The sequence below is a fragment of the Epinephelus moara genome, chromosome 6, assembly GCF_006386435.1.
Source record: "Epinephelus moara isolate mb chromosome 6, YSFRI_EMoa_1.0, whole genome shotgun sequence".
Classification (NCBI taxonomy): domain Eukaryota; kingdom Metazoa; phylum Chordata; class Actinopteri; order Perciformes; family Serranidae; genus Epinephelus; species Epinephelus moara.
The window spans coordinates 40,411,102-40,438,675 of NC_065511.1; the positions used below are offsets into that span (position 1 = coordinate 40,411,102).

General features: G+C 42.9%; 1 protein-coding gene across 5 annotated transcripts in view; it reads right to left on the reverse strand.

The window, feature by feature from the left end:
• mef2d (myocyte enhancer factor 2d) overlaps window positions 1–25,493 on the reverse strand; it is a 218,889-nt gene extending 193,396 nt beyond the window's left edge. Inside the window, exons 1-2 of one of the 5 annotated variants that reach the window (XM_050046168.1) lie at window positions 25,254–25,493; window positions 8,832–9,230 (exon numbers count right to left, since the gene is read on the reverse strand). In XM_050046168.1, the coding sequence (XP_049902125.1) occupies window positions 8,832–8,885 (54 nt within the window). In that variant the 5' untranslated portion in view covers window positions 8,886–9,230; window positions 25,254–25,493. The remainder of the gene's footprint in view (window positions 1–8,831; window positions 9,231–25,253) is intronic. The other 4 variants (XM_050046169.1, XM_050046167.1, XM_050046171.1 and 1 more) reach the window with 4 other exon arrangements.
• Between the last annotated feature and the right edge of the window lie 2,081 nt (window positions 25,494–27,574).

The window sequence follows — 27,574 nt, forward strand, 5'->3', positions numbered from 1 at the left end:
CAAACAAGTTTACACATTTTCCCACTGGTCCAACGAAAGTGTTGTCACACAATTGATTAGGGGGCGGGACCTGAAGTGCAGCATTCGTGGAAGTTTCTGCACTAAGTTATGTAATCTAAGACCCCTTGACCCTGAAGGCTGACATTTTCACTCAGCATCTGTCTTGGGTCTTGAGAACAAGTGAACAACATATTGACCCTAAAGGCCCAGACACACAAAGCTGACTTCAAAGATCTAGAGGCGACAAAAGCCCCCTGGTGTGTCGCCTCATGTCACCTGTGTCTCAGGCAAATATGTTGCACATGTACACACCACAAAGGCTACAGCCGACGGCAAACCAGTACGTACATTCTGCAACTGCACGAGAGGAAACAACTCTTCTTAACAGCAGATAAGAAAATTCCTAAACAGCTGTATTCGTCTTACAAAAAGGGAAACTGGAAGACCGTCATGATGCTAGTTAGCCAGTTAGCACATTAACAACACAATCCAATGCTGAAAGAACAGAGCATATTTACCATGCACCAGTGAACAATAACACAAACCAAAGAGTTCAATGGATAAAGAAAAATACCCTGACCTTATGTAACACGTTTGTTCGGTCTCACTCCCTCTGGACTTTAGCTCTTTGTTTACTTTCCTCACTTATGTTTCTGTTCTTGTGTGTTGAGCTGAACTGACAATCAGTGAGATTTTATTCACCAACGGGCTTCACCATCGCTATTGCTGGTTCAACATGCTGAATCAAGAGGCAACAGTGCAGGACACATGGCCCAACATTTACAAACGGCCGACCGTCGGCTTGGTGTGTCGGGGCCTTAAAAGTAAAAATTGTTCAGAGGCCGCTGGATGCTAACGCTCTCTAAGGTCTTTTTTTATTCTTGGTAAACACACTGTGCTGTAATAATACTGTTCACAAATCAATGCATTAATGATACGCTGATATTAAAACGATGAAGCAGAGCTTGTAGGTTTACCTGCACTGATACAGACTGTGGCTCTTTGACTGCTCTGCCTGCAGCGCAGGTCTGAACTGAATGTAATTGAAATGAATTGAATAAGGAAGGAGAGAGAGGAAAAGATAGAGGGGTAGAGATAAGATAGAGACATCGAGGATGAAAGCTGCAAAAGCAGCCATGTGAGACCGTCAATCTCTCCATCTTTCTGTCTCACAATCACTCCATCTCTCATATCTCTTGCTCCTTTTTACTCCAGAGCCCGACATGTTTAAGCCTCTCTCATCCCTCCTTCTCTCTCTGTCTTCGTCTCCCTCTTCCTCCTTCGTCTCTTATTTTCTCGCCCTCGTTTTTTCTTCCTCTCTCTTCTCTCTTTCCACATCCTCCCCCCGCCATCCTCCCCCTCCCTCCTTTCGCGCTCGCTCACTCATTGCTTCCTGCTGCCACAAATCAAATTATATCGGGGTCGTATCCATGGGCAACCGACTCCCCTCCTGCCTCCCCTCCGTCCCCCATTTCCCACCTCATCACACACTGCTACCATCATCTTACCTCCCTCACCACCTCCTCCCCCCACCCCCCATCTTTATCTCTCTGTCTATCTACATATCTCCCCCTCCTCTCCTCCTTTCTCTCTCTCTCTCACAGAATGAGCAGATAAATTATGTGGCGACGTTGGAAAGGGAGGAAATTACGGCTGTGCAGGATGACGAGAGCGGTTGGTGATGAAGAGACAAGCCTCTGCAAATAACAACAACTGCTCTCCTAACAAATTATAAGGTCACCCACCAGCACCGAAAACAAACAAAATGACTCCAAACATCTCAGTAACAGGAAAAAAAACTGGTTTTCTTCTTCTTCTTAGAAAAAGTGGGCAGCGGGGAAGTGACTTTGGATCTCCGTTTCGATCCCCCTGTTTGCCACAAAGGATAAGCACGCTGGAGGTAATTGACATTAAGAACAGAATTGCCAGGTAACCAATGGCAACTGAAGAATAAGACATCCACAGTGAGGAGAGAAAGAACGAAAGAAAGGGGGCGAGCGGTTTCATTTGTGTGTGTGTGTGTGTGTGTGTGTGTGTGTGTGTGAGACTGTGTGTCTTGGCGAGGTTGTGGTTGTGTGGCAGATGGATGAGGAAACCACCACTGACAACCACAACCTCCTCTCGCTGTTTCCTGTAGCAAAAACCTCCCTTTCATTTGCTAGCTTACAGACTCGCTCACACAGTTCAGACCAGATACTGATCATCACCACGCAGCGCTTTGGTTTCAGTTTGAAGGCATTAGTGGTGAAGAAAGCGAACATCATGGATGTAACTTGATTTTAACTTGAAAAAAATCTACTCTCTACTACCTCTTTGAAAGGCTGCCTGCCTTTTGAGCATCACTTTTCTGTGTGTTGTGACAGATAAATCTTAACTACAGACTTGCAGAGCCATATGGGGAGTGTGGAGCTCCAAAGTTAACGGAAGAATTTCTCCCAGATGAAGATTTCAAAGTCCTGGTTGATTTGGCGACACCTGCAGTTACCGGTGGTAATAAATGTGGTTTATCACTACAGGTGACGGAGCTCTGAGGGCAGCAAAACACACCACTGTCATATCAATAAAGAAGTTGGGCAATAATTGGCTCTTTTTCTATCATTCTGTGAGCAGGGCACAGTGAAAGGAGCTGTTGGAGGTGTGCAGCCTGTCACCTGCAGCTCACTGTGGCTCCTCCTGACTGTTCCTTTGCTCCCTGCAATATTTCAAACTGATCTGCTGTCAACAAACACAGAAAACGATCTCAAAACGGTCTTGTTTTGTGGACACATTTTAATGATTAATGGCGATAAATGCTAATACAAGTCCTTTCCATTCACGCAGACGCAGAACGTACGTGCTGGCTGGCTGCTGGCTGTAGTCTTTGCGGCGTGTTCGAGTGAAACTTTTTGGCCGAGACGCGGTTGACGTGAGGCGACGCAGCAGTTGGCTTATGTTGGCACTAGTGTCAGGTCGCTGCGTCTGGGCCTTTTAACTTCAGTTTGATGTTAGCGAAGGCAAAACATAATTCTAAGTTGTGAAATGTTTCCTGGAAGTCAAGTTGATTTCTCTCTTAATGTTTTTATGTACACAGCCTTGAACCTTTGACTTCTTTTTCTGAAAGAACCATCTTTTGTACCGATGATTCAACCAGGAGAGTTCCATGTTCACCAAGTCTGTCCAACAGTCACCAAACTTTATTCATACAGAAAATGGTTGAGACTTATTCCAGTGTGTACTGATCTTTCTTCCCCTCTAGATGGCCTCATCTTGGAATTTGTTTGGATTTAAAGTATCTTAGGTTACGACGTCAGATCTCACAGAGGCCCGGGCCATTGGTTGGGATGGCACTACCAAATATTCTGTTTAATTATTGGGCGACAAATATAAGAATCTTAAATTATTGGCTGAGATATGAGGATAACAATGTTTAAAAAAAATAGTAGAGTAGAGTAGCGGGTGGGAACAAAAGTTGAGCATAGTGTTAGTTCAGTTAGGACACGATATCAAGCTCAGCTCACATCCCAGCTACATCAGCTGATCTCAAACAGCACAATCAACTGATGGAGCAGCTGATTGATGGAAAGGAGTCAGCTGATAGATCACATGATTCCTTCCTATGCAACCAATTGGCAAATCTCTTTCAGGGCGCCCTATTTAAACTGCTCTGACCTGCCTACTGTTGCTGCTTCCTCTGCAAGCTGCTCTGCAACCTGCCTCCACTCCAGCTCCTCCTTTTCATGCTGTGTCTGACTTATCAATGTCATTTCTGTTTGTTATTGGAGCTGCTCTAATGTGTTCCTGGGGGTCGTTGCTGCTGCACTCCCTGCCTTAGGCTTTCCTTGTTTGCGCATGGAAGGGCAGGGAGGTGTGCTCTCTCTGCCCTTCCATGCACAAACAAGGAAAGCAGAGAGGCCCCAGAACAGAGCCATACCCTCAAATATGACACTGCAAATGGAAATAAACTTTTCTTTGACTTAAGTGGTCCTGACTGAAATATATATTTTTTACTTTTCAGATATTTTGACAACTAAATCATTATTATCAAGCTGCAATTCCTTTTATCTTTTAAGTTAACGACACAAGTTGAACCTTTGACCCCATCGTCCCATTCGTCACCGACATGGAGGACTCCAGCCATGACACTTTGCAGCCCGAGGAGGAGGCAGCAGCCTACATGGAATTCAAGACACCCAAGGAGGATCTTTTTGAGGTTTTATGGTGGTGCAAGGAGCATGCTAAAATGTTGCCTAACCTGGCAGTGATTGAATGTTTTCAACATCCTGCCATCAAGTGCAGCCAGTGAAAGAGACGTCTCCTCCACTTGATTTGGATTTCAAGAATGGAGAACTCAGCTTAATGTGAGTGACTGTAGCCTGTGTGTGTTTAATAACGGGTGCAGGCGGGTGAAGCTTTGACCTGTGCAGGACTCTGACTGAGGCTTCTCCATCATGATTCGTTACTGAGGCTCACTCTACTCATCTGGTAACACTGACAGCCTTATTGCATTCACCTCTTCTATCTTCTACCTCGATTTATACGACAAATGTGATTGTGGCTTCCTCCTTTAAAATCTGAGTTCACATTGGACGGGTCCATGTCATTGGTCCGACAGCCCATTGGTTCGACATAACCAAGTGGTTTTCGTGCCTAAACCTAACCAGACCTTAACCACAGGGCATCATGATGATTTCGGAACGGACTTCGGAACAATGGGTTTAATATGGTCCGAACAATGGGATGTCGAACCAATGGGCTGTCGGACCAATGGGCAGTTCCCAAATTGGACACCATTTTGGCCTCTGGACGCTCTCTCTCTCACCACTGACAGCAAATCACATCTTTCTCCCGTCTTGCTGGACAGGTCGGGTCATAAATTCTAACAATAACTGTAATTTTTGTAATTATGTGTAAAATCAATAACAACAAAGTTTGGAAAAAAAAGAAAATGAGACTTTTCAATGCCTGAAATGCCTCCTGACACTCTGCAACTACATGTGATGTCCGTTTATATTGTGCTGGATGTTGTACAGCTTTGACTTGGCATTAAATAGATTATACCTTTGATTTCTGGAAGGAAAACTGTTGTTCTCCTCACAGCGTCAAGAAAAAGTTAACCCTTTGTCTGTTATCTCTGATGTTGAAAATACTACCCCGAAAATGCAAAAAAAAATCCATCAGATCAATCGAAACGTTTCCAGTCCTGTTCACTGTTCTCCTTCTTCGTGTTCCTTTGTCTCTGTAAGAAATGTGGTATTTGAGCTGCTGTCAGGTTTCCAGCCGGGGCCCACACTCTGAACGCTGTTTATTTTGTGGAGCTTATGGCAGCATCTCTGAATCAACACGTAGGAGGGTGACGGGCTGCATGTACTCCAAAATTCATTTGATTTCCTTTCAGTAGCTGCACTGTTCATTAGCTGAAGCAACACAGAGCAAGCGTGTAGAAAGCACTTATTTCTTCGGCGGCTTAATACTGTGTTCCACTTCAAACACTGCAGACTTGAATCATATTTCACTGTGTAAACTGCTCTGGATAAAAAGTATCCGATAAGCAGAGAGCAAGATGTAGAATGTAAATGCTGAGTGCAGTTTTGGTTCAATACAGGCGTCAGAGTAACATCAGCCCGCTCACTTCGCTGCTGTGATTAAGGAACCATTCGCTGCTGGTTTATCGCCTGATCGAGGTCAATGAGTAATCTTTGATTCTGACACTGTGGCCATGTATTACCACAGAGGGCATCACCTTATTGACAAACTGTTCCACACCTGATACAAGCGCTGGCTCCATTAACCAGAGCCTGCCCAACCAGAAACAACCCCCTCCTCCTCCTTCTTTATGTCCAATTGTGTACTGATGAATAACAAGCCATCATACTCCGCTGACCCCCTGCAGGCACCGTTTGCTCTCCTTTATGGAAATGCAACCTGCTAAGATTGATGAGAAGAAAACTGAGGATGATTTTCCAAACCCTACGGCCAGCTCGCTCTCACACTGCTCAGGTCTCATTCAGCCAGGCACCTTGTTTCTCTCCCTCTGCCTCGCTCCGTCTTGTTTTTCTTCTCTCGCTGCTTTTGAAGGTGGGCACGTCAAATCCATTACTCAATCTGCTCAATGGAGCGAAGCCCATTTACCAGTTGACTCATTTTAGATGGATCATTTACCCTTTCATCCTCTCTGACAATACCACTGATGTAACCAGAGGGACCGGGGCTGTTTTTTAGGGGGAATATCATACGTTCTTGCTCTTTTTCACTGTATGGAGGGAGGGGGAGGTCTGACAAAAAAAAAAAAAACATGATTGCTTAGCGGAGTCATATGAGCCTCATAAAACACGACGCTATTATACTGTTGTGTTGTGGAACTGCTGAGAGAACAACCATAGGTTTTTCATGCTACATGGGACATGTAAAAACAGAAAGGATTCCTGTGGGAATCTGTGAGCACATGAGTTACATTTTTCTGTCACCACAATGGAATTTAGTTGCGGAGGAGTGAAAATGATCCTTTCTTAGATTTGGGCAGGATGTATGACAGGAGTATTTGTAACACAGGAAGTTCAAACTAGTTAAGCATCAGATTTATTGGATAAGTATGTGATTTAACCTCCCATTACCCTGATTCCTTATACGAGGACATCACATTTTGGGATTGCTGCACCTTATTCTTCATTCTGCTAAAGTTAAACCTGTTGTCCTCCTTTGTGGACACTTTTTTGTGGCGTCTAGTGGTCGCGCAATACACTAATCAGTGTAAAAACAAGATGGTGGCCGTCTCTGCACAGTTAGTCTGTAGCCGATCCCATCACAAAAGTGGACAAGGTACAAAACTGATCAAAGTTTATGATGGAAACTGGTGTACTTATGATTAATAAAGGTTGTAGTTTGATATGGCAACAAAGTTGACCAATTTTAGCATCAGTAACAAGCTGAATTAGGACATTTGAGGACATTGGGACTTTATTATTGTCTTGTTTGGGAACCTTAAGACTTGTATTATTGCAGCATTTCACACAGACCAATTAGACATTCCTGGGACATTCCTAGTTCGGCATACGGAGCGAGGAAACAACAGAGTTCAATTTTGCTTTTGCACAGCCGTGTTCAGGCAGTTTTGAACCTTCTTAGACTTGAACAGTGACCGCTAACTCAAACAGTTACAAAGCATTGAACAAATGTTGCACCCTTTTAGAGCTTCCCCTTGAAAGTCAGAGATTAGTCGAGCGGTTGTTTTATTTGTTTGGTTTTATTTGCTCGTCAGCGCACTGTGCAGTGTATCTCCGGGAATGTTTTGGTCTCCAGATTTTCCTGTGGAGTGAGCGCTCTTGACTTTCACGATACTCTTTGGTACAGGCTGCAGGGGCACAGAGGAGGAGAGACTCTGCACTGTAAGGCTATGAGATAACATTATCTATCTCTCTCGCTTCTGCTTAGAAGTGGTGAATTTACATCTCACAGATACTTAATATGACACAGTCTCTGACTTTTGTTTGACCTCAAAATGTTGTTGCACACTTCCGATCTGCTGTTAGCGCATTTAGCTTGTTTGCCATATTACGTGAATGCTGCTGTAACACTGAACGTCCCGCTGAGCCCCATTAAAACAGTTTAAAACTATAGTGCGTAACTTCTACAGGTCCGTAAATGTCTGTTTCACCCAAGCCACTACTAGAGGAGATGACACAATGCTGATTAAGCCGATCGGCTCCTCTAACATCTTGCGGTATCTTTCAATGTATATCATTTTTACTTTGCGTGTCAACCGGCGACATTCCCGCGCTGGCGCACAGGAAATGCTGCGTTTTACCTTACAACAAGAAGGGAGGGGGAGGAAGAGCGGAGAGTCTCATAGCAAGAGGTAGAGCGCAGGTAGAAAGAGAAAGCAACATGGCGGAGAACCCAAAGAAGCGGCAGAGACACGGTTCAGAAGTGGATCCTACCACAAAGAAAAAGCCTGGACGTTTGGCTGAAGGTCTATTAGCAAAGAAGGAACAAGGATTTGTATTGGCGTCGCTTTTCCTCGGTGGAGAGCCCTGAAGGAAGAAATTGGGCTGAGGGCAGACACGGATGTTGCCTTGCTGCTGTTGGATAAGTAAGTGACTTGGTTTATAATTATATTATGAGTAGTATGTGTTGCTGTTACATGTACTGGACCTAGTACTTTATTATTTTCTTGGAAATGGTGCTATGAACGTAATGTAATGTTAGCAGCCTGGTGTTCGCCACGTTGTGTAGCGTTGTGTACACGGTGTGAAGCGAGTGTTACTCTGTGTACACGGTGTGTGGCGAGTGTTACTCTGTGTACACGGTGTGTGGCGAGTGTTACTCTGTGTACATGGAATTGCCGGCTTATTTGTTCTAATAACGCATTATCCGCTGGGAGGCGACAGAAGTTACGCACTATAGCTTTAAAACTCTAAATGGGGGGGGGAAAACGAGTCGGGGAATATTTGTATTGAACAGCCAAATCTAATTTGACTAACATAATTCAGGTACAGCCCTAATTGCAAATTTATTTATGCACGAGTTTTTCATACTTATCAGGTCCTCATCTCAAATAGCTAGGAGAAATGAAAGATGTATACCAATCAAAAGCTGGGATCTTAAGAGGTTAAAGCTCGACAATGGACGCCATTGTGATAAAACCTGGAGTTTTATCTCAGTAACTGACTAACCGTGCTGCTGAGCGGCACCAAACCGATGTGTATTGTGTGAAGCTGAATCTCTCGCTGTCTTGACAGTCAAAGCTTCAATTTGTCACCTGTCTCGCTCTAATCAGGTTGCTGATCACTGAGGTGAGTTAAATCAGACAGTAATTACACATTCAGATATTTTTGGCTCCCTTAATTGGTGCTAACCTGTCTGTTGCGTTCGTCAGTGATCCTCTGAATCTGAATCTTTTTCCTCCCCATGTTTCCGGTGTGGCGGTGGGAGGGGCAAGGGGGAGTGGCGAGGTCAGAGGTCACGGATGGCTGTCGCTGTATTTCTTCCTCCTTAAATGTCTTTCAGTTTGTCCTCTCCGTGCACGCTGACTCTGATAGAAGCAGCGAGGCAGAGAGGCTGTCACCTCGTAGATTTATCCAAACAAAAAAAAAAAAAAAAGAAAGAAAAAAAATAGGGAGGAGGAGGAGAGGAAAAAATGGGGTTCGGTGTGAGGCGTCCTTTTCAGATCATGGTCCTGTTTCTGGGGGCAGGTCATCCACACTCAGGCTGAACTGGGATCCTCTGCCCTCCCCTTCACCTCAGCTGGGCAGCTCCTGAAAAACACAGAGGCATTCATCAGACTGAGAGACAGAGAGACAGGCTTTGTTTGTATACTGTGACCCACTTTAAACACCGTATTTGCCTTGACCCTTTATATACAACGAGAGAATAAATGATGCAGCAATGCATTTGAGGCGCCATCAAATCAGAAGCACATTGGGCTGAAACAGGAAGGGGGGGGTTGTGGTGCTACATGCAGAGCAGGAGGCCTTCAGGGGCCCGCGAGGAGGGAGGCTGTGCTGTGTCAGCTTCATTAGAGGCATCACCGCCACATCACTGATCTGCTGGTCGCCCGCGGCAACCGGCTGCCCCGGCCAGGGCCGCCTGACACGCCGAATGTGATTCCCCAATCGAAGGCAGAGAGGAGCCACCCAGTCTGTGGACTCCACACATCCCCTGTTTCCAAACACCATCCTGGTCCGTGCTCACTTCTCAGCAGGAAACAGGTTTTGGTTTCTGTGTTTAACAGAAACTGTGTAGTGCTGCGGCAGCACACGGTGACGACGCTCAGCCACTTTTTTTATCCAAGTGAGTAAAGTAGGATATTTACAGTTCTCATAAACTGGTTGAAATTCATATACAGATTTTCTAAGCGCTTCAGGATCCAGTCATCACTTGTGTCATGTTGAGAGCCAACACAGACAAATGGAACGGTCAAAGTATTTATACTGACATTTAAGCGTTGCTGACCTTGAAAGTTGGCAGTAGCTGCCGGCGACAATCTTTGACAGGCAGAGGGAGTTAAATTATATATTTATATATTTAATGTGTATATATTATATACACATTAACATGAATCCAACATATTATTAGCAAAGATAAATTTGCCTATTCATAAAACCCATTAAATTTACAGTGCACTACATTGGTGAACGACTAACCCTGACTACCCATGAATCCTTGTGCGATCATGTGAGCTAGCTAACACTAAATGACTGTGTGTCACCTATCCATAATGGCGACATGAACTAGTTAGCTATTTAAACATATTGGCCAGTTAGCTGTATTATTATTCCAAGTGTACAGACAGCCTTGTGAGACACAAAAGATCGTTTAATGACTTTTTTATTGCAGCAAAATATATCTAGTGCAGGAGTCTTTAACATTTTTCAGACCAGGGACCCCCCACTACATATATTCTACTTCTAATTCTATTCTTTAGTTGCACTTGAGATCATTCTTTGAATATTTCTTGGTCTTCTCTCGTTTGTGCTTGTCTGTAGCTGCTAAATCAGCAGCAGCTGTAGTATAGCTAGGTGTGTTAGCCTCACCCTCTGCACTTTCCCTGGTGGTTTCTGAGGTGGACGGTGTGTCACAGCCTCTTGTTGAAAAAGGTTGTTGGACAGGACCAAACGGAATCTGCAGATTTTTTAACTGTTTTCAGCGGTGATCCAAAATGAAAATCTGCAGAATTCTGCTGAGTATTTTTTTAATTTTTGCTCATAATGTGACAGACAATATTCCTTTCAAAATAACAATTAATTTTGAACAAAAATAACCTCACATAATACATTAAAACCTAAAATTACCTCAAGCAGGCTAAGAGAACTACTTAGTAGATTTTAGTCGAAACTTTGAATCCGATATTTTATTCAATCATGAATACTTCAAGAAAAAAAATTAACAATTGTTGGAAAAGTCAATCAAATAATTTGGGACACGTGGCCATTACAACAGGAGGTTCAATATGGAGCAGAGAGAACAAAACTTAATTTGCCAATCTATTACCAGTAGGCTACATTTTATTTTTGACATTTCTTCTCACTACACCACTAACTTTGACTTTAATGCTAACTGAATACAACACACGATTGTCACACACATGCACAAGGAGGTGGAGGAGACAGTGACAACATTCTGAGTTTCACACGCAGCATCTATATTTCTAAAATCTGCAGAATTCTGCAGGCGCAAATTCAGTATGGGCCTGCTGATGGGGGATGAACTGACTGAAAACGTTTTTATCTCATTAAATAAAACAGATGTTGACATCATTTTCCATTTAGGGACATAATTGGCAATTACAAAAAAGGTAATAAATCGCAGTATATGTCATCGAAAACTCATCATATCATATCGTAATATCATATCCAGTCCTAATAGTTTTAGTTTATTAACCTTCGTAAACGTGCCACCGTAGGACAGTGGTTATATAACTAAGCCATGACTTAACTATGCACATGCGTCACCGGTGTGTTCCAGTTCTTAAACAAGTAGCACTACACCCCTTAAAATGATTTAACATAATCTGTTTTGACAAAGTGACAGTTATCAATTCATGGATGGAAATTAATTTACAGTCAGCTACACAAAACATCCAACACATACCTGTTGAGACTGACAAGCAAATTTTTTATACTCTTTCCTTTCCTGGTGTGTCAGTACAGCAGGTATGAGTGGGCAGATTCCCACCAACGACACTCAGCATTTAACGACACGCTGGTCGATGAGGTTTTGTGTCCAGTAATAACATTATGGCTTATTACTTAAACTGCACATTGACCTAATTCCATGTGACACAGAGAGAGATGAAGAGTGTAAAAAGCCGTGGCTAATTCAGCCGTGCGTCTAACTAACCATGAAATAAGGGTGGTCTGTGATACCATGCCTGATCAGAAACAGAGGATGGGCACATTATAAAATTCAGATTGTAAAAGGGCAAAGCAGAGTGAGAAAGCCCAGAGTGTTTCTGCAAATTCATGCAAACTCATGAATGAATGAGAAGGCGGCAGCAGCCCAGGAATGGCAACACAGGCGAGGACTGTTTTAGGCCCTGTTTCTACTATTTGTGGTTCAGCTTTAAAAATAGCGCGCTATATATACATACAGACTGTGTACACAGTGCAGCATACACACACACACACGACAGTGGGAGCAAAGTGGCAGCATTACAGAACTGAAGCATCTGGAAAGGCGTGAGTACAGACACCACACCAGCTCTCCAGCATTGTTTGCATTCCCTCTACCTGGGAGAGCAGCAGAAGAAGAACGCCCTCTGGTTACATCCATTCTTATCAAACAAAGAATGTGAAATAGTCTGTCATGAGACTGACATTCCTTTTGTGCTGCTGTGGGCGCTGCACTGCACGCTCGCTCAGAGTGGATGCAATTGGCTTTGCTTTGGCGATGAGTTGCTTATGAATTATGCACTGATGGAGGAGAGTGGAAAGCTGGTTTCTACATGGAAAATCTACAGTGAGCTGCAAGAACTGAATGTACAAACCATTGGCAACATCTTTCTAATATCTGGTTCCAGGCCCCTCAGCACAGTCGTTTTCTAAAACCCATGTCTAACTCCTCTGCTTCTCTCCATCTTCATCTCCTCCCTTTTGACTGGTGCAGATTTTATGAGAGAGATCAGTAAAGCACACTGAATTCTACGTGGATCACGTTGTTATAGCTGCTTTTCCCAATATATTGTGCATTTCCTCTTATTCTGCTTCCCTTTCCACACAGTAAAGAGGTGTTAGTAACATCATTTAGCTAAATAATAAAGACGTGTGTGTGTGTGTGTTCAAACTCTCTCACAGCCTTCGTTAGCCATTGAGCGAGCGGGGGACTCGCTCCAGTTGCAGTGAAGTTCAAAGGCAGCGCGCTGAGGGATTTGTCTTTAGGCTGTGGGCTGATCACACATGAAAAGGCTGCTTTATCTGCCCGGGGTGGTCAAGCCTCGACCTTTTACCCTTCATGCTGCTGGAGCTCGCTTCCCATGTCTGATGTCAGGCCGAATCTCTGCTCTCACATGGGAAGCAGAGGGCCTGGAGTGTGTCTGCTGCCTCGCTGAGCAGGCCAGAGTGACACAGAGGCTCTGGACAATGAAAAGATTAACGCTGATAATTAGGGAATCTACAGCAGACCCAGATTAGAACCCTGGGGACCGCCTCAAAACGTTTGTTTCACAAGGGGCCCATGACAAGCTCTTCTTCTACAGAACAGCTGGACTCTGGGAATATGGACATAAAAGCACACAGTGGAGCAAAATAATTCAGAGCTTTTAAGGAAACTGCACAAATGTTTCAAGTACAGCTGCTACATCCACTACACTTCCACAGTCTTTAAGTAGAGATGCTGGGATATTACAGCCGTCAAGACTTGATGAAAATTGTATCATCCCTGTGGATCAACTGGGCAACTCTTTCTTCATAAAGCTCTGTGATGATTCTTCCCTGCTTTCACGCACATCTTTATCGAGCTAGTACAAGTACCAAACCTCCAGCACAGTATTTGCACATCATTTCAGTCCATTTCTGTAGAGCATCTTTTCTGAAATGCCGTTTTAGAATTGTACAGATAACAGAGATATTATTTAAAAGGGATAACAGCATAAAAGCTGCAAAAACACAATCTGGGCAACAAAATAAAGTGTCTTAACGGACCTTTAGAAAATGGTATGAAAAAGAAACAGAGACACTATTACTGTACAAATGTGTCCGCTAAGCTTTAGAGAGGGCACATGGGGTCATGGCCCCAGGGAAGCCTACAACAAAGATTAGTCCATAAAAGAACAGTTAGAAAATGTTGCATCGCATCATTATCCCTGACATCTGTTGCTACGGCCGTTGAGCATTTCAAAGCTTCAATCTTCTATTCCGCCAATGTGGGTGGAAAGCCACAAGCTTCGAGGGCAATATTATGGTTTTGACATTTATTCGTGGAGAGAAAGTTGACATAGGGATGTTCTTTTTCTGCAACAACATGCTTCCCAGTACAACCGCTGTGTTCTCCAGTTGGAGAATAACAAGCTTCCCTTGGGCAATCGGGGGTTAAGTGACTTGCTAAAGGGCACGTCACCCAGATTTTCCCAGCCGGGCGAGGTTCGTGAACTGGTGACCTTCCTCCTGACAACCTGCCTCGCTGTCCTCCAGGCTAATACTGCCCTCGATATTACTGATACTTCGCCACCTATGTTTCTGCCACAAGCTGTTTGTGTCAGAGGCTGCAGGGCGGTGACTGAGTCATGACACAGAAAACAAACCGCTCACATGCCACAAAATGCAGCGGGAGACTGCTGTGTTTGGGTGAGACGTGATTTGAGTCTGCATGGCATTCTGTTGGCTTTTACAAGGAGAGCTGTGATGTAATCAGATGACGACGTGGCTGTGTGTGTGTGTGTGTGTGTGTGCGCACTAAGGCCTGACTGATACAGTACAGTATGTGGGTCAGATACAAGAGATAATTAGAGCAGAACAAAATCGGAAATAGACTGGAATTAAAAATATACTTTCAAGGTTTATTTATTTATTTGCTTTTGTCGATTGTCTTGGGCAATGATTTTACAGTTGTGTCACATAAATTTTGGCCTTCCAAACCTGCATGTTTTATTTTAAAATTGCCACAATTACACCATTTGCACGAACCCTAACCCTAACCTAAATGAGGTGTCAGCTGGCTGTAAAGAGATCACAAGGACACTGAAAGTATTTAGTAAATGAACATCAGTAATAACAAGCTAGGCTACTTACTATTGGCTTATTGTATGTCATTTCCAGTAAATATCATTGCTGAGTCAAGTTAGACACCTGGTGAGATTCAGTATACCGGTCTAGTCCGGCTCCAAATATCAAACCTGTTAGAAAATGTTTCCACCTGCCTAGGGTTGGGTCGGTTCTCGGTAATACCAATTCGGTCTGGTACTCCGTCTTGGACCGGGTTTTTTTTTTTTTTTAGACCGACCGGACCGCATACTCGGGTGGAACGTACGCGGAGCGGACGCTGCGGAGGTCCGCCCGGTAAAAGTGGACGTCCGCAAGCCCTGTGCACGCAAAGCACGACTGCGCGGACTCCGCTCTGCGCACCAGTGTCACACAAAAGACTGTTCGGCATGTATTTTTCACATCGTGGGGATTTTTCACGGACATTTTTACACGGAGTCCATTCCGCTTGTAGTACGCCCGAGTCTGTGGGCACCTGTGTTTGCCTCTTCGCCAAGCGCACAGCAAGCAGGAGAGAGAGGGGGATGGGGCGGGGACTGAGCTAGGAGGTGCAAGTGCGCATGCGCCGAGGCCTCTACTGTAGCCTGGAGTTTGTTTAATAGTGACGGGGAATCGATAATGGCGGACAATTTAGTCTCGACGAAATCAAAGAATGCGCCACTATGGCAACACTTTGGCTTTGAGCCAGACGAAGGAGGCAACCCTTGTTTGCACTGACTGAGTAAGCTGCAAAATTTATTTGTAAGGAATAAAAGAAACAACGTGTTACTGTCACTCTGTTGTCCTAAGGTGGTTTTTTATTTTAAATGAGTCAATTGCGCCCCCAAGTGGCGAAAATCCGGTATTACCGGCTTGATGCGTTTTTTTTTACAAAAACCGGACCGTTTTTTTTTTTCTCATACCGACCCAACCCTACACCTGCCTACAGCACACAAATGCTAAAAAAAAAAAAGTCAGTCATGGTGCTAAAATCATTTTCAGTGGTTTTAGAGGAGCATTATCAGTATGCCCACACGATAATTCTCTAATACAATATTCAAGCATCAATATATCGGCCAGGCCTAAGTATGTGTTATCTGTTTGTGCACTTGCGGTGTGTGTGTGTCTCCCTGCATGTCCATCCTTTACTGCCCTGGTGTGTTAAGTGGCAGCAGAGCAGCCTGGAGCACAGAGATAACAGTCAGCGGTGGGGGGCTGCTGGTTGTGGGGGGTGAAGATGGTTCTCAGCTGCTGGCGCCGTGCCAAAGGACTGCTGAGAAATCCATCACCACTTTTCCCACTCGGCACCAACATCTGCCGAGGCTGACCACTGTAGACCCCCGCTGCACCGTCCACACCAGGACAAACTGTGATTACTACAGCCTGGACTCATATGGCCTGTTTGGGTTAATGGATGGAGCACAGTGCAAATGCTGCAGATGTCTCAAACATCATCGACATAATATGCATGTGCTTATGCCAACTGTGATGAAAGCAAGTGGATTAAATTACTTAGTAGGGATGTAAAGATTTAACTGATTTATGTTTGAGGTCAGCAAGAAGGTCATATCATTTCACAGCTACAGATCTAGTCCAAATTCTCGACACAAAAGGCGGTCAAACTAAACGCCCTGACACACCGAGCCAACAGTCATCCGTCAGTGTGTTGGGCTGTTGATGGGCATCTGTCGCCCTAGTCAGTACGTTGTGTCCCACACCACTGACCCTCGTCAACCCTTTTGATTCCAATTCAGCATGTTGACTTAGCGTCAGTGGAGGCCGTCGGTGAATGAAATCACTCTGATTGTCAGTTCAGCTCAGTGCATGAGACGTAAAACAGAAATGAGGAAAGTAAACACTGAGCTAAAGTCAAGACGAAGTGAGATCAAAACAAACTTGTTACATGAGGTCAGATTATTTTTCTTTATCCACTGAGCTATTTAGCAGAAATGTTTCCTGATGGTTTGTGTTATTGTTCCCTGGTGCACAGTAAATATGCTCTGTTCTTTCAACATTGGATTGTGTTGTTAATGTGCTAACTGGCTAACTAGCATCAAGATGGTCTTCTAGTTTCCCTTTTCTTAATGACAATTACAGACAACCGCCGCCTTTGAGAGAGGAAATAACTCTCAGTTTGCCGTCAGCTTAAGTCTTTGTGGTGTGTTCATTTGCAACTTTTTAGCTGAGACACAGCAACGTGAAGCGATGCAACAATTAGCTTCCATAGCTGCTAATTCTTCTCCAAAAGTTGTTCTTGTGTGTCTGGGCCCTGGGGCAAACAACTACCCAAGGACTACCAATTTCTAAATCATACTCTCTCTGAACTTGTTTGGTCAAAGGAAAAAACAGTGGAATTTTTCTGCAAGTAACAGTTTATTTCTGAAGTGTTATTGATAATGTCCTTTCAACACTTGTGGCTGACCCTGAACAGAAGAATATAATTAACAGTCAGCAGGATTTCTGTGAAAAATATATCCTCCAAAAAGTTGCCCTATGAATCACTGTTTACTGATGTTTGGGTGGCAGTTGGCACTTGTGGAAGCCATTTGGCTCCTGGCTACAACTTAAATTACCAAAAAGTAAGGAATTTTTTTTTTTCAAGCTCCTGCCAATAGATGATCACGTATTTTAATTCATGTATAACCAGAAACTTAAAAAGTTTAAAATCTGAGCTGAACCAAACTCTACAGCATCCACTATGAATCACATATGGGCAGAATATTTGTAAGATATAATAGACACTGTGATTAAACACATATCAAACCATCTAATACAGCCAAACTCATCACTTTTATTAAACAGTTAATTAAAATGGATGCGTTAATATTGCAATAATGCAGCTTAAAGAAGCAAACATTTGTTATTGAATAGACACCGCGGCCATATCAGTCACTCCTAAAAATATCCATGGCACTCTCAGGCACGCTGGATCAAAGTGTCCAACAAATATCAGAGGTTGTATGTCACGATATCTTCGTGTATCAAAAAAACATGGAGATATCAGTTAGCAGGAGATCTGCAGAGGCCTTCAGGGCCTCAGGTTTCAAGAAGAGGGCAAGCTGCCTGCATGTAGCTGCTGGAGTCGTGACCTCTGCGGGGGGGCTATCAAAATGACTGATCTGTCTCTCAGTTTGAAGTCTGAGCGGATCAATATTTGACCAATTCTCATTCATCACTCAATATTCACTCAAGCCAGCCTGACATGATAGGCAAAACGTGAGATGACAAACGATGCCGTTAGATTCTCCAGACAACTGGGAATCACATGAAATCAAATCAGCAGGTGCTTGAGGTTGTGGCGCGCTGAACGGGAACAGGATGACGTGACTTTGAGCAAAGATGGCTGAGCTGTAGAAGAACAAGAGATCAACATGTACTCATGTAACATTAATAAGTTCAAGACCCTGAAACTTAATTTTATGTGCCAGACAGGGATAAAACATTCAGTTTATTAGTCAATTAGTTAGATTAAAGAAAACTAATCTTATCATATTTAATGATTAACACTCGTTCCAGTTTGGGTTTTGAACTGTAGGTCAGGGTCAGATCTTAGGCTCACTTTTTAATCGAGAAAATAATCTGCAATCAGTCATGAAAATAACTGTTATAGTAGCAGCTATATATTTTTCTAGCACACCCTCTGTACAAACATCTGCTGCTTCAATGTGCTGCAGATCAGGGCTGCACCATACGGGGAATATATGCAGTAACACTCAAATCAAGATAACAATATTACCTGTGATAAATGAACAAATGAAGCATTCTCAGTTCTGCTACTTTCAGTATACTGTTCAAAGACAACAAATTGCTTGTTGAATTAACAAAATGAAAGGAAATTATCCCTGACATTCTTTTATTGAACAAATTAAAGACTCAACACAAAAAGCATCATTAAAAAAAAAGATAGTTGCATTTTAAAGTGCAGTTTTCTACTGATACTGCAAAACTGCAATCTTTCATAAGGTGTTTATTCAGAGTTTATTTTATTTAAGATTTTTTTATAATGCCACTGGGAATAAAATTTAATACCCCCCAAAAATGTTACATATTATTTAGAGATTTTGTGTGGCAAAGTCAGAAAACAATTATTCTCACAAATTCTACTTCCCACATCTTAGAATTTTTAGTGATTTTTAAGAAAGACTTAGAAGAAAGATTAATCAATTGAAAGACATTTTAATACCAATTAAGGTCTTATTTTTAGATTAATGGATGTTTTTTAAGACTTTTTAAAGATCAGCAGGAACCCCGTCATTGTGGGGTTAAAAGTTTATGTTTTTTGTTGTTGTTTTTTTTTAATAAAAAATATACATTTATTGTGCAGTCCTACTGCAAACCAAAAGTAACAACATTCAACCATCACTAGATTCTATTGCATTTCAGGGTGAAGTCTGAAATAAAATACTTCCTAGTGATGTCATCGGGTTATCAGAGCTTTGGCTGAGACGACAACATTTTAAATGGAAAGCCTGTGTGGAGTCTTCAGATTATTCTGTAACGTGAGCATTGCTTTTCGACTTTTTTACTTTGTGATAAAATAGCTGCCACCGTGATCATTTCATTTCATTTCATTTCATCAGAGTTGTGAAATCCTTGTAAACATCACCTGAAACAACATTTAACGGGACAGTTTTGAGTCTGAACGTCCAATGAAATCAGGATGTGTCGACTTCTGCTGGTTTGATTTCAACAATTGTGTCTGTTTCAACCTCCTGACTCAATGAAAGTGTCTAAATCGCTGGAGTGCCCCTTTAAGCTGCACATATCTGCACATAGGGTCACTGTCATCATGAAGGCATTAATGCCAAAGTTCATATGCAGTTGCCAGCATGGAGGTACAGTGTAAGCATGAATCAGGGTTTAGAGGGGCGGGAGGAAGAAGGGTAGTCTAAAGGGCTTGCTTCTCATTGGGGCACAGACAGCACTGCCGATGGGGGCGAGGTTGGAGGGTTGGGGAGGGGAGCTGGCGTCTAACTGGGCCGCTGAATTCCCTCATCTGACCCAGCGAGGCTCGGTTTGCGGCCCAACCTTGTGAGGGTGTTCTGCCAGCACCAGCTGTGGGATATTTACAGCCTGTTGCTGCATGTTCCCGGGCAACCATTGGACACGGCTCCCGCCACACTCAGGCTTCAGTCACCCAGCATGCATCTCCACTACATCAACAAAAGCCTATGGCTGATTTAGCGGTGGAAGCATCAGCAGGTGGAGTAAAGGGAGGCATTGTGACAAATAGTGGAGGAGGGGAAGGAACTGGAGGAGGGAGCTGCTGGCCTTATATCTGAAGCCTGGCTTGTGACTGTGACTGTGACTGTGCCTGTGCGTCTACGCTGCCAACCCTGGCAGTGGAATATGATCTCCCCTTCCCCCCTCCTCCTCTTAACCAATCATGGGTGAGTCTTTGGCGAGGTGGGGGAGAGAGGGGAGGGCTGATGCAGTGCAAGGGCAGCACTTCTGAGGTGGTGTTGGGGGTGGTATGGGGGATGGGAGGGGCAGTGATGAGATCTGTGCCTCTCGGCTCGTGAATCACACCCACGCTGCCGGGCCGCTGTCAATACCGCAGTCTACCCGAGCACGCATACACATACACACTCTCAAACACACACACACAAAAACAAACATACACACACGAAGAAAAACACACACCCACGCATTTAACACGGGGCGCCCTAACTGTCACTGATCCACTGTTTGTGCTCACAGCCTCTGGCATGAATACAGCAGAAATACCCTGATAATACCCATGATGCAGCAGTGCACGTACATGTGAGAGCACGCACAGATGTCTTTTGTCCAGCAGCTCAGAGACATGTGGAGCGCAGAGGACTTGTTGGCAGGTCACACAATACTTTGAGTGTGGTTTGTTGTTGACTCTGAGACTTGCCCCTGTCACTGACTGCATCACCGCCGTAGACTATGCGGTTTGACCTGTCAGGTTACATCATTGCCAAAATGGCAGTGAACACACTGAGAGGCACACCCATCATTGAAAGGTGTGAGGTGATTGGCTGAGCCAGTGGAACAATGAGAGGGAGAGATCTCACAGTTAAGAGAGGGATTTTCTGTTTACTTGTTACTGTTGGCAGCGAGGCGCGTCACCTGGCAAGAGGTCATGAACTGATTTAAACCGCTTCTAAATTATTAAAAACTAATGGTGCTGTAATAAAATAAGCTCATTAGCCCTGTAAGCACTATCAATTAGTTTCTGATTAATAATTTAGTGTATTAAATGTCACAGGTTGACATCTTCAGATTGTGTATTTTGCCCCTTCAGAACAACTGATGGTTCCCATTCATTTCAATGTTACAAAGAAAAATCAGTGCACTTCAAACTTCATCAGTTTAGGACTGGGCATGTGTTAAGATGGAGGACGCTGCTCCACTTCCTCCCACTGCACAAAAATGAAGCCAAAATATCATGGATATGGCCACAGTCATCTTGTGCTGGTGACGTCATTTGGAGCCAGAGTCTGCGGTATCGAGTTCCCGCCTTTATACCTCTCCAACCAATCACAAGCAGCGGCATTAACCGCGAGCACAGCAACTGGCACATACAGCTGTCAATCATGATGTCACACCCCCTTTGCAGCATCAGAAAAACTAATTAGAACCAAACTTAGAAGAAAACCGTACACTCAAATATCTGCGTGATAAGACCTACTGAAAATGGCAGAAACCATCTTTGGGAAAAAAATTAATTGACGTGTACTTTGTTCTTTTGGGCGGGGTTTAGAACCTATACCGCAGACAGCCACTTTATTGTTATGCAGCCTTTAAAAGCAGGAAAAGACGACACTTCAGACGTTCATACGATCTCTAAAATATAAGACGATACAGTCTCATGTCATGATATCGACATAATATCAATATTTTACTTGAGTTGTTATATCCAACAGAGCAAGGCTGCAACTAATGAATATTCTTTCTAATATTTTCTTGGATCTGAGCTCTTGTTTTATTCCACTTTAATTTCTGTCTGGCCGTACTTTAGCCTTATTGTTTGGCTTCTACTGTTATACTGCCTCTGGAGTTTCTTGCTTCTGCTTTGTTTGTCAAAGCACTCTGTAAACTGTTTTTAAAAGTGCTACATTAATGAAATTATCAATATAATTACAGATGAATCTGTCTCCAAACTGTTTCCATTAATCAACCATTTTGTTTATAAAATGTTAAAAAATAATGAACATGTCCATCATGTTCTCAGAGCTCAAGATGACACACTAAAACTTCTCGTGTTGTCTGACCAGCGGTCCAAAACTCAAAGATAATAAATATACAATGATATAAAACTAAGCGAAGTAGCAAATCCTCATATTTCAGAAGCTGCAAACGCTGTTTTTATCTGGATAAGTGACTTTAACACTTATGAAAATGTTAATGATTCATTTTCTGCTGATAAACAGCCTCTTCAGCGCTGGAGCTCACGGGTGAAGAGTGGAATATGAAGCAGAAATGACCAGAGGTCAGAGAGGAAAGAGACAAAAATGCTGCTGAAGACTGAGTATCTCCTTTGGATTGCCACTTTATTCCATCCCATTGAACCTGAGCACTCAGTCCAAGACTCCAGCAGGGGTTTAGGTTGATTCTTCTTTAATGCACAGCTGTTGGCACTCGAGGGTGGCCTCGTGTTATGACAGCCTGTCCTGTAAAAGGTTCGACCCCAGCGACAGCTGCTCGTCCTGCCTCAGTGTAGAGCTGCCACTTGTTAATATTCTCTATAATGATTAAAATATTAAATAAAGTATTGTTCGGATTAATGAAACAAAGTTTAGTCTAATGAGTGGCCAAAATGTTTCTTTGTCAACTAAATCTAGTGCTGACACAATTAGTTAATTAACTGGCAGAAAACTTCTCTGCAACAAATTTAATAATCATTCAGACTTGTTTAATAAAGCAAAAATACTGATCAGCCTCTGGTTACAACTTCTCAGATTCTTCAACTTCTCAAAACTTGAACATGTGGAAATTATCCCTCAGACTCTCTGAAGATTTTAATCTGTCATGATTAGATGACAAATCAGAACAAAAATAATCTACCATTAAATGAATAATGTCTGTTTATGAATATCCTTGGGTCCACAATTTCAAGGTACTGTATTCATATTAGTTATTACCCATGCAGAGCTGCTCACGCACAGTAGGCCTGTGTTTGGAATGTAAAGAGTCTGTAAGACGGTTTACAGGTTTCCTCCCTCACAGCTTTTCCCATCATCTTAAATCATCGGCAGTGTGACAACAAAAGGTCTGTGACAGGGAAAAATGCCTTCTAGACAAAACACTGATGACATCAATGTGACACTCGAGGACAGAGGGCGTGCACGGCGGAGCCAGCATGTGTAGGAAAGTTTGCCATCACCAGTCGAACACGTTCTCATCAATGAGGCCTCACACGAGAGCCAGTCAGACGAGATCAAGGCAGCCGACCAACACTTAAATATAGCCATTTATATCAATCAGGTTTATTTTCATGTACGCAGGTGAGTGGGAGGAGGAATGCGGTTGTTTTAGACACAGTAACACCTGTCTATCTAACTATCTAACCCTTTGAATTCTGCCACAGAGACAATCCATCAGTGCATATTCTGGTATTTTTGCTTATTGTGATGTCATTTCCTGGGGTATTTTCAAATGTTTAATATCCCTACAATCTGCACAACCTGAGCTAAAAGGTTATGTCAGTCAATAAATGATAATAAGTGATAAAAGTATTGACACTGTATCATACATTTAAAAAAAAATACAAAAATCTGACATGTTTATCATCGAATTTGAAAAATAAACACACAAGTCATACGGATCCAAAATGATTTCTAAATGTACAAGCACGATAAAAACATTTTTTAACACTCCATAAGTTATTTGAACTATGTGCATTTTTCAGTTTTTCAGATATGATCATTCTTTAAGCAGAGTGCAAAGCAGTTTTGATAGTTTCATCTGCAGTAGAAATATTTTCCCAGGGTATATGTTGGTATATTTTGTCTTTTCATACCCCTAAAATTTGTACAATCTAAAAGCTAAAAGATTGTGTAAGTCAATAAACCATAATAAGAAGAAAATAATCAAAATGTATTGAAACTGTGTCATACATAAAAATTTTCTGCGCCAGTGCACGTTTTCACCGTTTTCTGGACCGCTTGTAGCATAACGCAATGATGTCATCACAAGTAGACAATGTGATGACGCAAAAGACAGAAGTCTCAGCTTTCTGCTGCTGCACAAAATGAACGCTGTAGCTATTACAGTTCTTTTTTTAAGATCGATTTAAACAGGATCAGGTTAACAACAATCTTCGCTGCCATGACAGGACAATACTGTGACTCATCATGTGTTTTCACCGTCTTTTGGACCACTTGTAGCATTACACAACGATGTCATTGCAGGTGGACAGTGTGGTGAAGTAAAAGACAGACATCTTAACTTTCTGCTGCGAAAAAATGAACGCTCTAGCTATTATAGTTTTTATTTTAGATCAATTTTAAACAAGACCATGAAAACAACAACCCCCTGCAGCCGCCCACGGGAGCTCTGTTCTCAGAGGGTTAGTAAGTATGAAATGTGGCCACTGCGAAACAAGGCGGGCAACAAGATAAACCAATACGCTCGTAGAAACAGGCGCGTGTAACAACATGAGAAACATACTGATTGACTCGCCTCAAGAAAACTCATTTTCTGTCTTGAAGTCCAAATTAAACGCTGGAGTCTAGTGAGCAGCCAACAGCACTGCTCCACTGCGAGGATTCATCTGTAGTTTGTGAGAGTGATCCACTACAGGTCTGAGGTTTGTTCTCACAGATACAGCAGCAGACAGACCATTTCTTAGAAAAGAAATAAAGATAAGGCTGCTATCTCCTGAGCTCTAAAAGAATAGCTCCAGGCTACTGAGCATGGATAAACAACTTCCTGCCATTTACTTTCTCTTTGACTGACTTGTCTTTGAAAATAGAACAAGGAAATAAGCAGACCAAACAACAAGGAAAACATGAACTACATTTCTTCAAAGCATTAAATCTGTGTGTACTTTAAACAGGTGTCAAGGGCGCAAGGATCATGAAACTCACTCGACACTCTAATGGCCGTGTAAGCCTTCAATTCCAAAAAGAAAAAGAACAGGTGTGACGTTAGGAGCTGCGTGACAACACAAGCTATCGGCCATAAATCGTCCCAACAGACCCCCCTCTGCTCTCAAGCCCCTCTCAGCAGATTTCGGGCTGGGGAAGGTGTCAGCTCGGCGGCTGATGATGGAGAACAGTCCACAAAGAAAGTCACCTCGCACTCCTCCCTATCTACCTCGGAAAAGTCCTCAGAGGCGCCAGCAGCGCACCCCTCAGACCGAAGGGCTGATTAGAGAGCTCAGAAAGCTCAGGACATTTCTGAGACCGTCTCCTGCACTTGGGCTTAAATCAAGCATGTGAAAGCTGGGAAAATGTTAGTTTTCACCAGAGGAGAAGTAATGCGAACACTTAAAAACAGCCATCAAGAGTGACATTTTCTCTTCAAGTAATTATGGTTTTAAGCGAAGCAGCGTTCATGTCGATTCAAACCCATTACATCGGAGAAACACACACACACACTTAGAGCTGTAATGTCTTGATTGGTCGCTCTTACCGTCAAAGATTAAAGATGCCAAAAGGCGGTGTAGAAGTGCTCTGACACAAACAGAAAAAGAAGAAGTCTGGATTTTGGATTGAGGCCGGTTAATTTGAAAAAGAGCGAGATAGTCCAAGTGAAAGATCACAGAGGGATACAGTCCTGAGGAGAGACAGGCTCCAACTCAGAGCAGCACATGTGCCATCGACTGCTGCACAAGTGACAACTGCTGGTGGGACGCCTCACTCTGGACGCCCCAAATTACCCTTCTCACTGGACACCCCCAGCCCCCCTACCTTCCTCTGCTGTTGCTGCTTCTTGTCACCCCCCCCCCCACACCACACTCAGTACACTCATCTCCCCCCCTCCCCACCAATAAACCCCTCCCAGGTCACCCTTTGCCCTAATATGCCTTCAGCAACTGCCACCAATTCATCAGTGTCTGTGTCGCCAATTGACGTGCTTGTTGTTCGGCTCTTTAGAGGAACGTTCAGCCCATTTCCTGCAAACAATGTTTACTTTAGGGCCACAACTAAGACTCATCTCCATCACTATAATTCTGTCAAATAACTGATTCATTTGATCGTCAAGAATATGTATGAAAATGTTCAAAAATGGTTGTATAAAAGTCCCCAGAGTTCGAGTCTTGTCAGAGCGACACTATAAAAGAAGAAATTTCAGCTGCTGAAAAAAAAAAAAAAAAAAAATCTATTATCAATAATGTGTAATCGATCACAGAGACAGAGACAAGTCTGTGTCAGTTCTTGTCATAGTGAAATTGTTACGAGGCAATTACACACAGACTTCAAGCTCTAACTTCAGACATAGACAAACTCAATGGAGGACACCCAGCTGAACAGGGTTACATCTTTAACTAATCAAGAAACCTCACCGGTTGATTTGAGAAAAAACTCATTTTGACAAAACAAAAGATATGTTTTGTTAAATGACATACATTTTCAGACAAATCGTAAGACACCGGGGGAACACGTTTAACTTCTAGAGATCACCATGAAACTTCATTTACATCAAGATTAGTATTTTTTTGCATGACAAGTTTTCTGAAATTGTATGCTTAGATATGCTTATGAGGCATTATCTAAATAAAAAATGCACTTTTTGCATGAACTTCCAGAACAGAAATCTGGATTAAAATAAATGTTTTCTGTTCACTAGTCTGAAATAAGAAAAATGGCCTAAAATCTCAAGATAGACCCAAGATTTTTTGGGGTGACCGGTTTCCTTTGTGACAGTTTATGTCAGGACAGTTTGGGACGGTGGTGAAAAAGTAGAGCCCTGGACTTTCCTCATCAATCTGCAGCAGTAACATTGGCAAAAATGAATACCAAGATGTTGTTCAACCTGTCACGGAGCTGAGATCAATGGGGATTGGCAAAATTAACTGCCAACAATTCTGATGATCTTTATTTCTCTGAGTCATTTATAAAACAAATATTCTCCATTTCCAGCGTCTGAAATGTGAGGAATTAACACTCTTCTGTTTTACATCATGGTAAATTTAATGTCTTTAGATTTTGGACTGATGGATGGACGGAACAACACATTTTATAAAACGAAAGAACATTTTTAATCAACAGAGTAATCTATAATAGCCCTTATTACACAGATGGCGCTATAGAGCCGCCAGAAGGTCTCTACTTCATGTCTCTTTTGCATTTCTACACAGAACGAAATGACGGCAGCAACATGCCACTCCATTGTGTGATTTTAGACGGCATGCTGGCATCGTGGAATCAAAAAGAGGCCACGAAATTTAACACAACAGTGTCGGCCCCTAGTGTGACATATAACATACACATCAGTGGCGCTTTATAAACAATAATAATGTCATAACATGCCAGAAACAATCGGTTACCGTCCCTGTTATTTGGCGGCTGATTTCGTCCTCTGCTCAGAGGGTAAGGAGCTCCTGGAGCTCATTGTTTTCACAATTTGCGGACATTTTAGGCCACTGCTCCTCTTCTTCGAGTTAGCGGCCACCTGCAAATTTTGTACTTTTTAAATCTCACGTGGTAGGTCGCATGCATAACACATCCCCGGTGCCACTAATGGTTCCGTCCTGGCTATCCCATTTATACAAAAATCGTTTTGGCGTCATTACTACCTTTGTTTCCTGTTCAAAGGCGAAACAACTCTGACCACCCAACTGTACCTTTTATGGAGAACAGCGAGGCAGCATAACCCTGTGAAATTCCCATTTCGAAGAGGAAGGGTAAAAGGGGCTCATGCCTATAATTATTTGAAATTACATGACTAAACTTTAATATTACAACTTAGTTTTTTATGGTTAGGAGATGAATGGAAGTCAATGGCTGCCT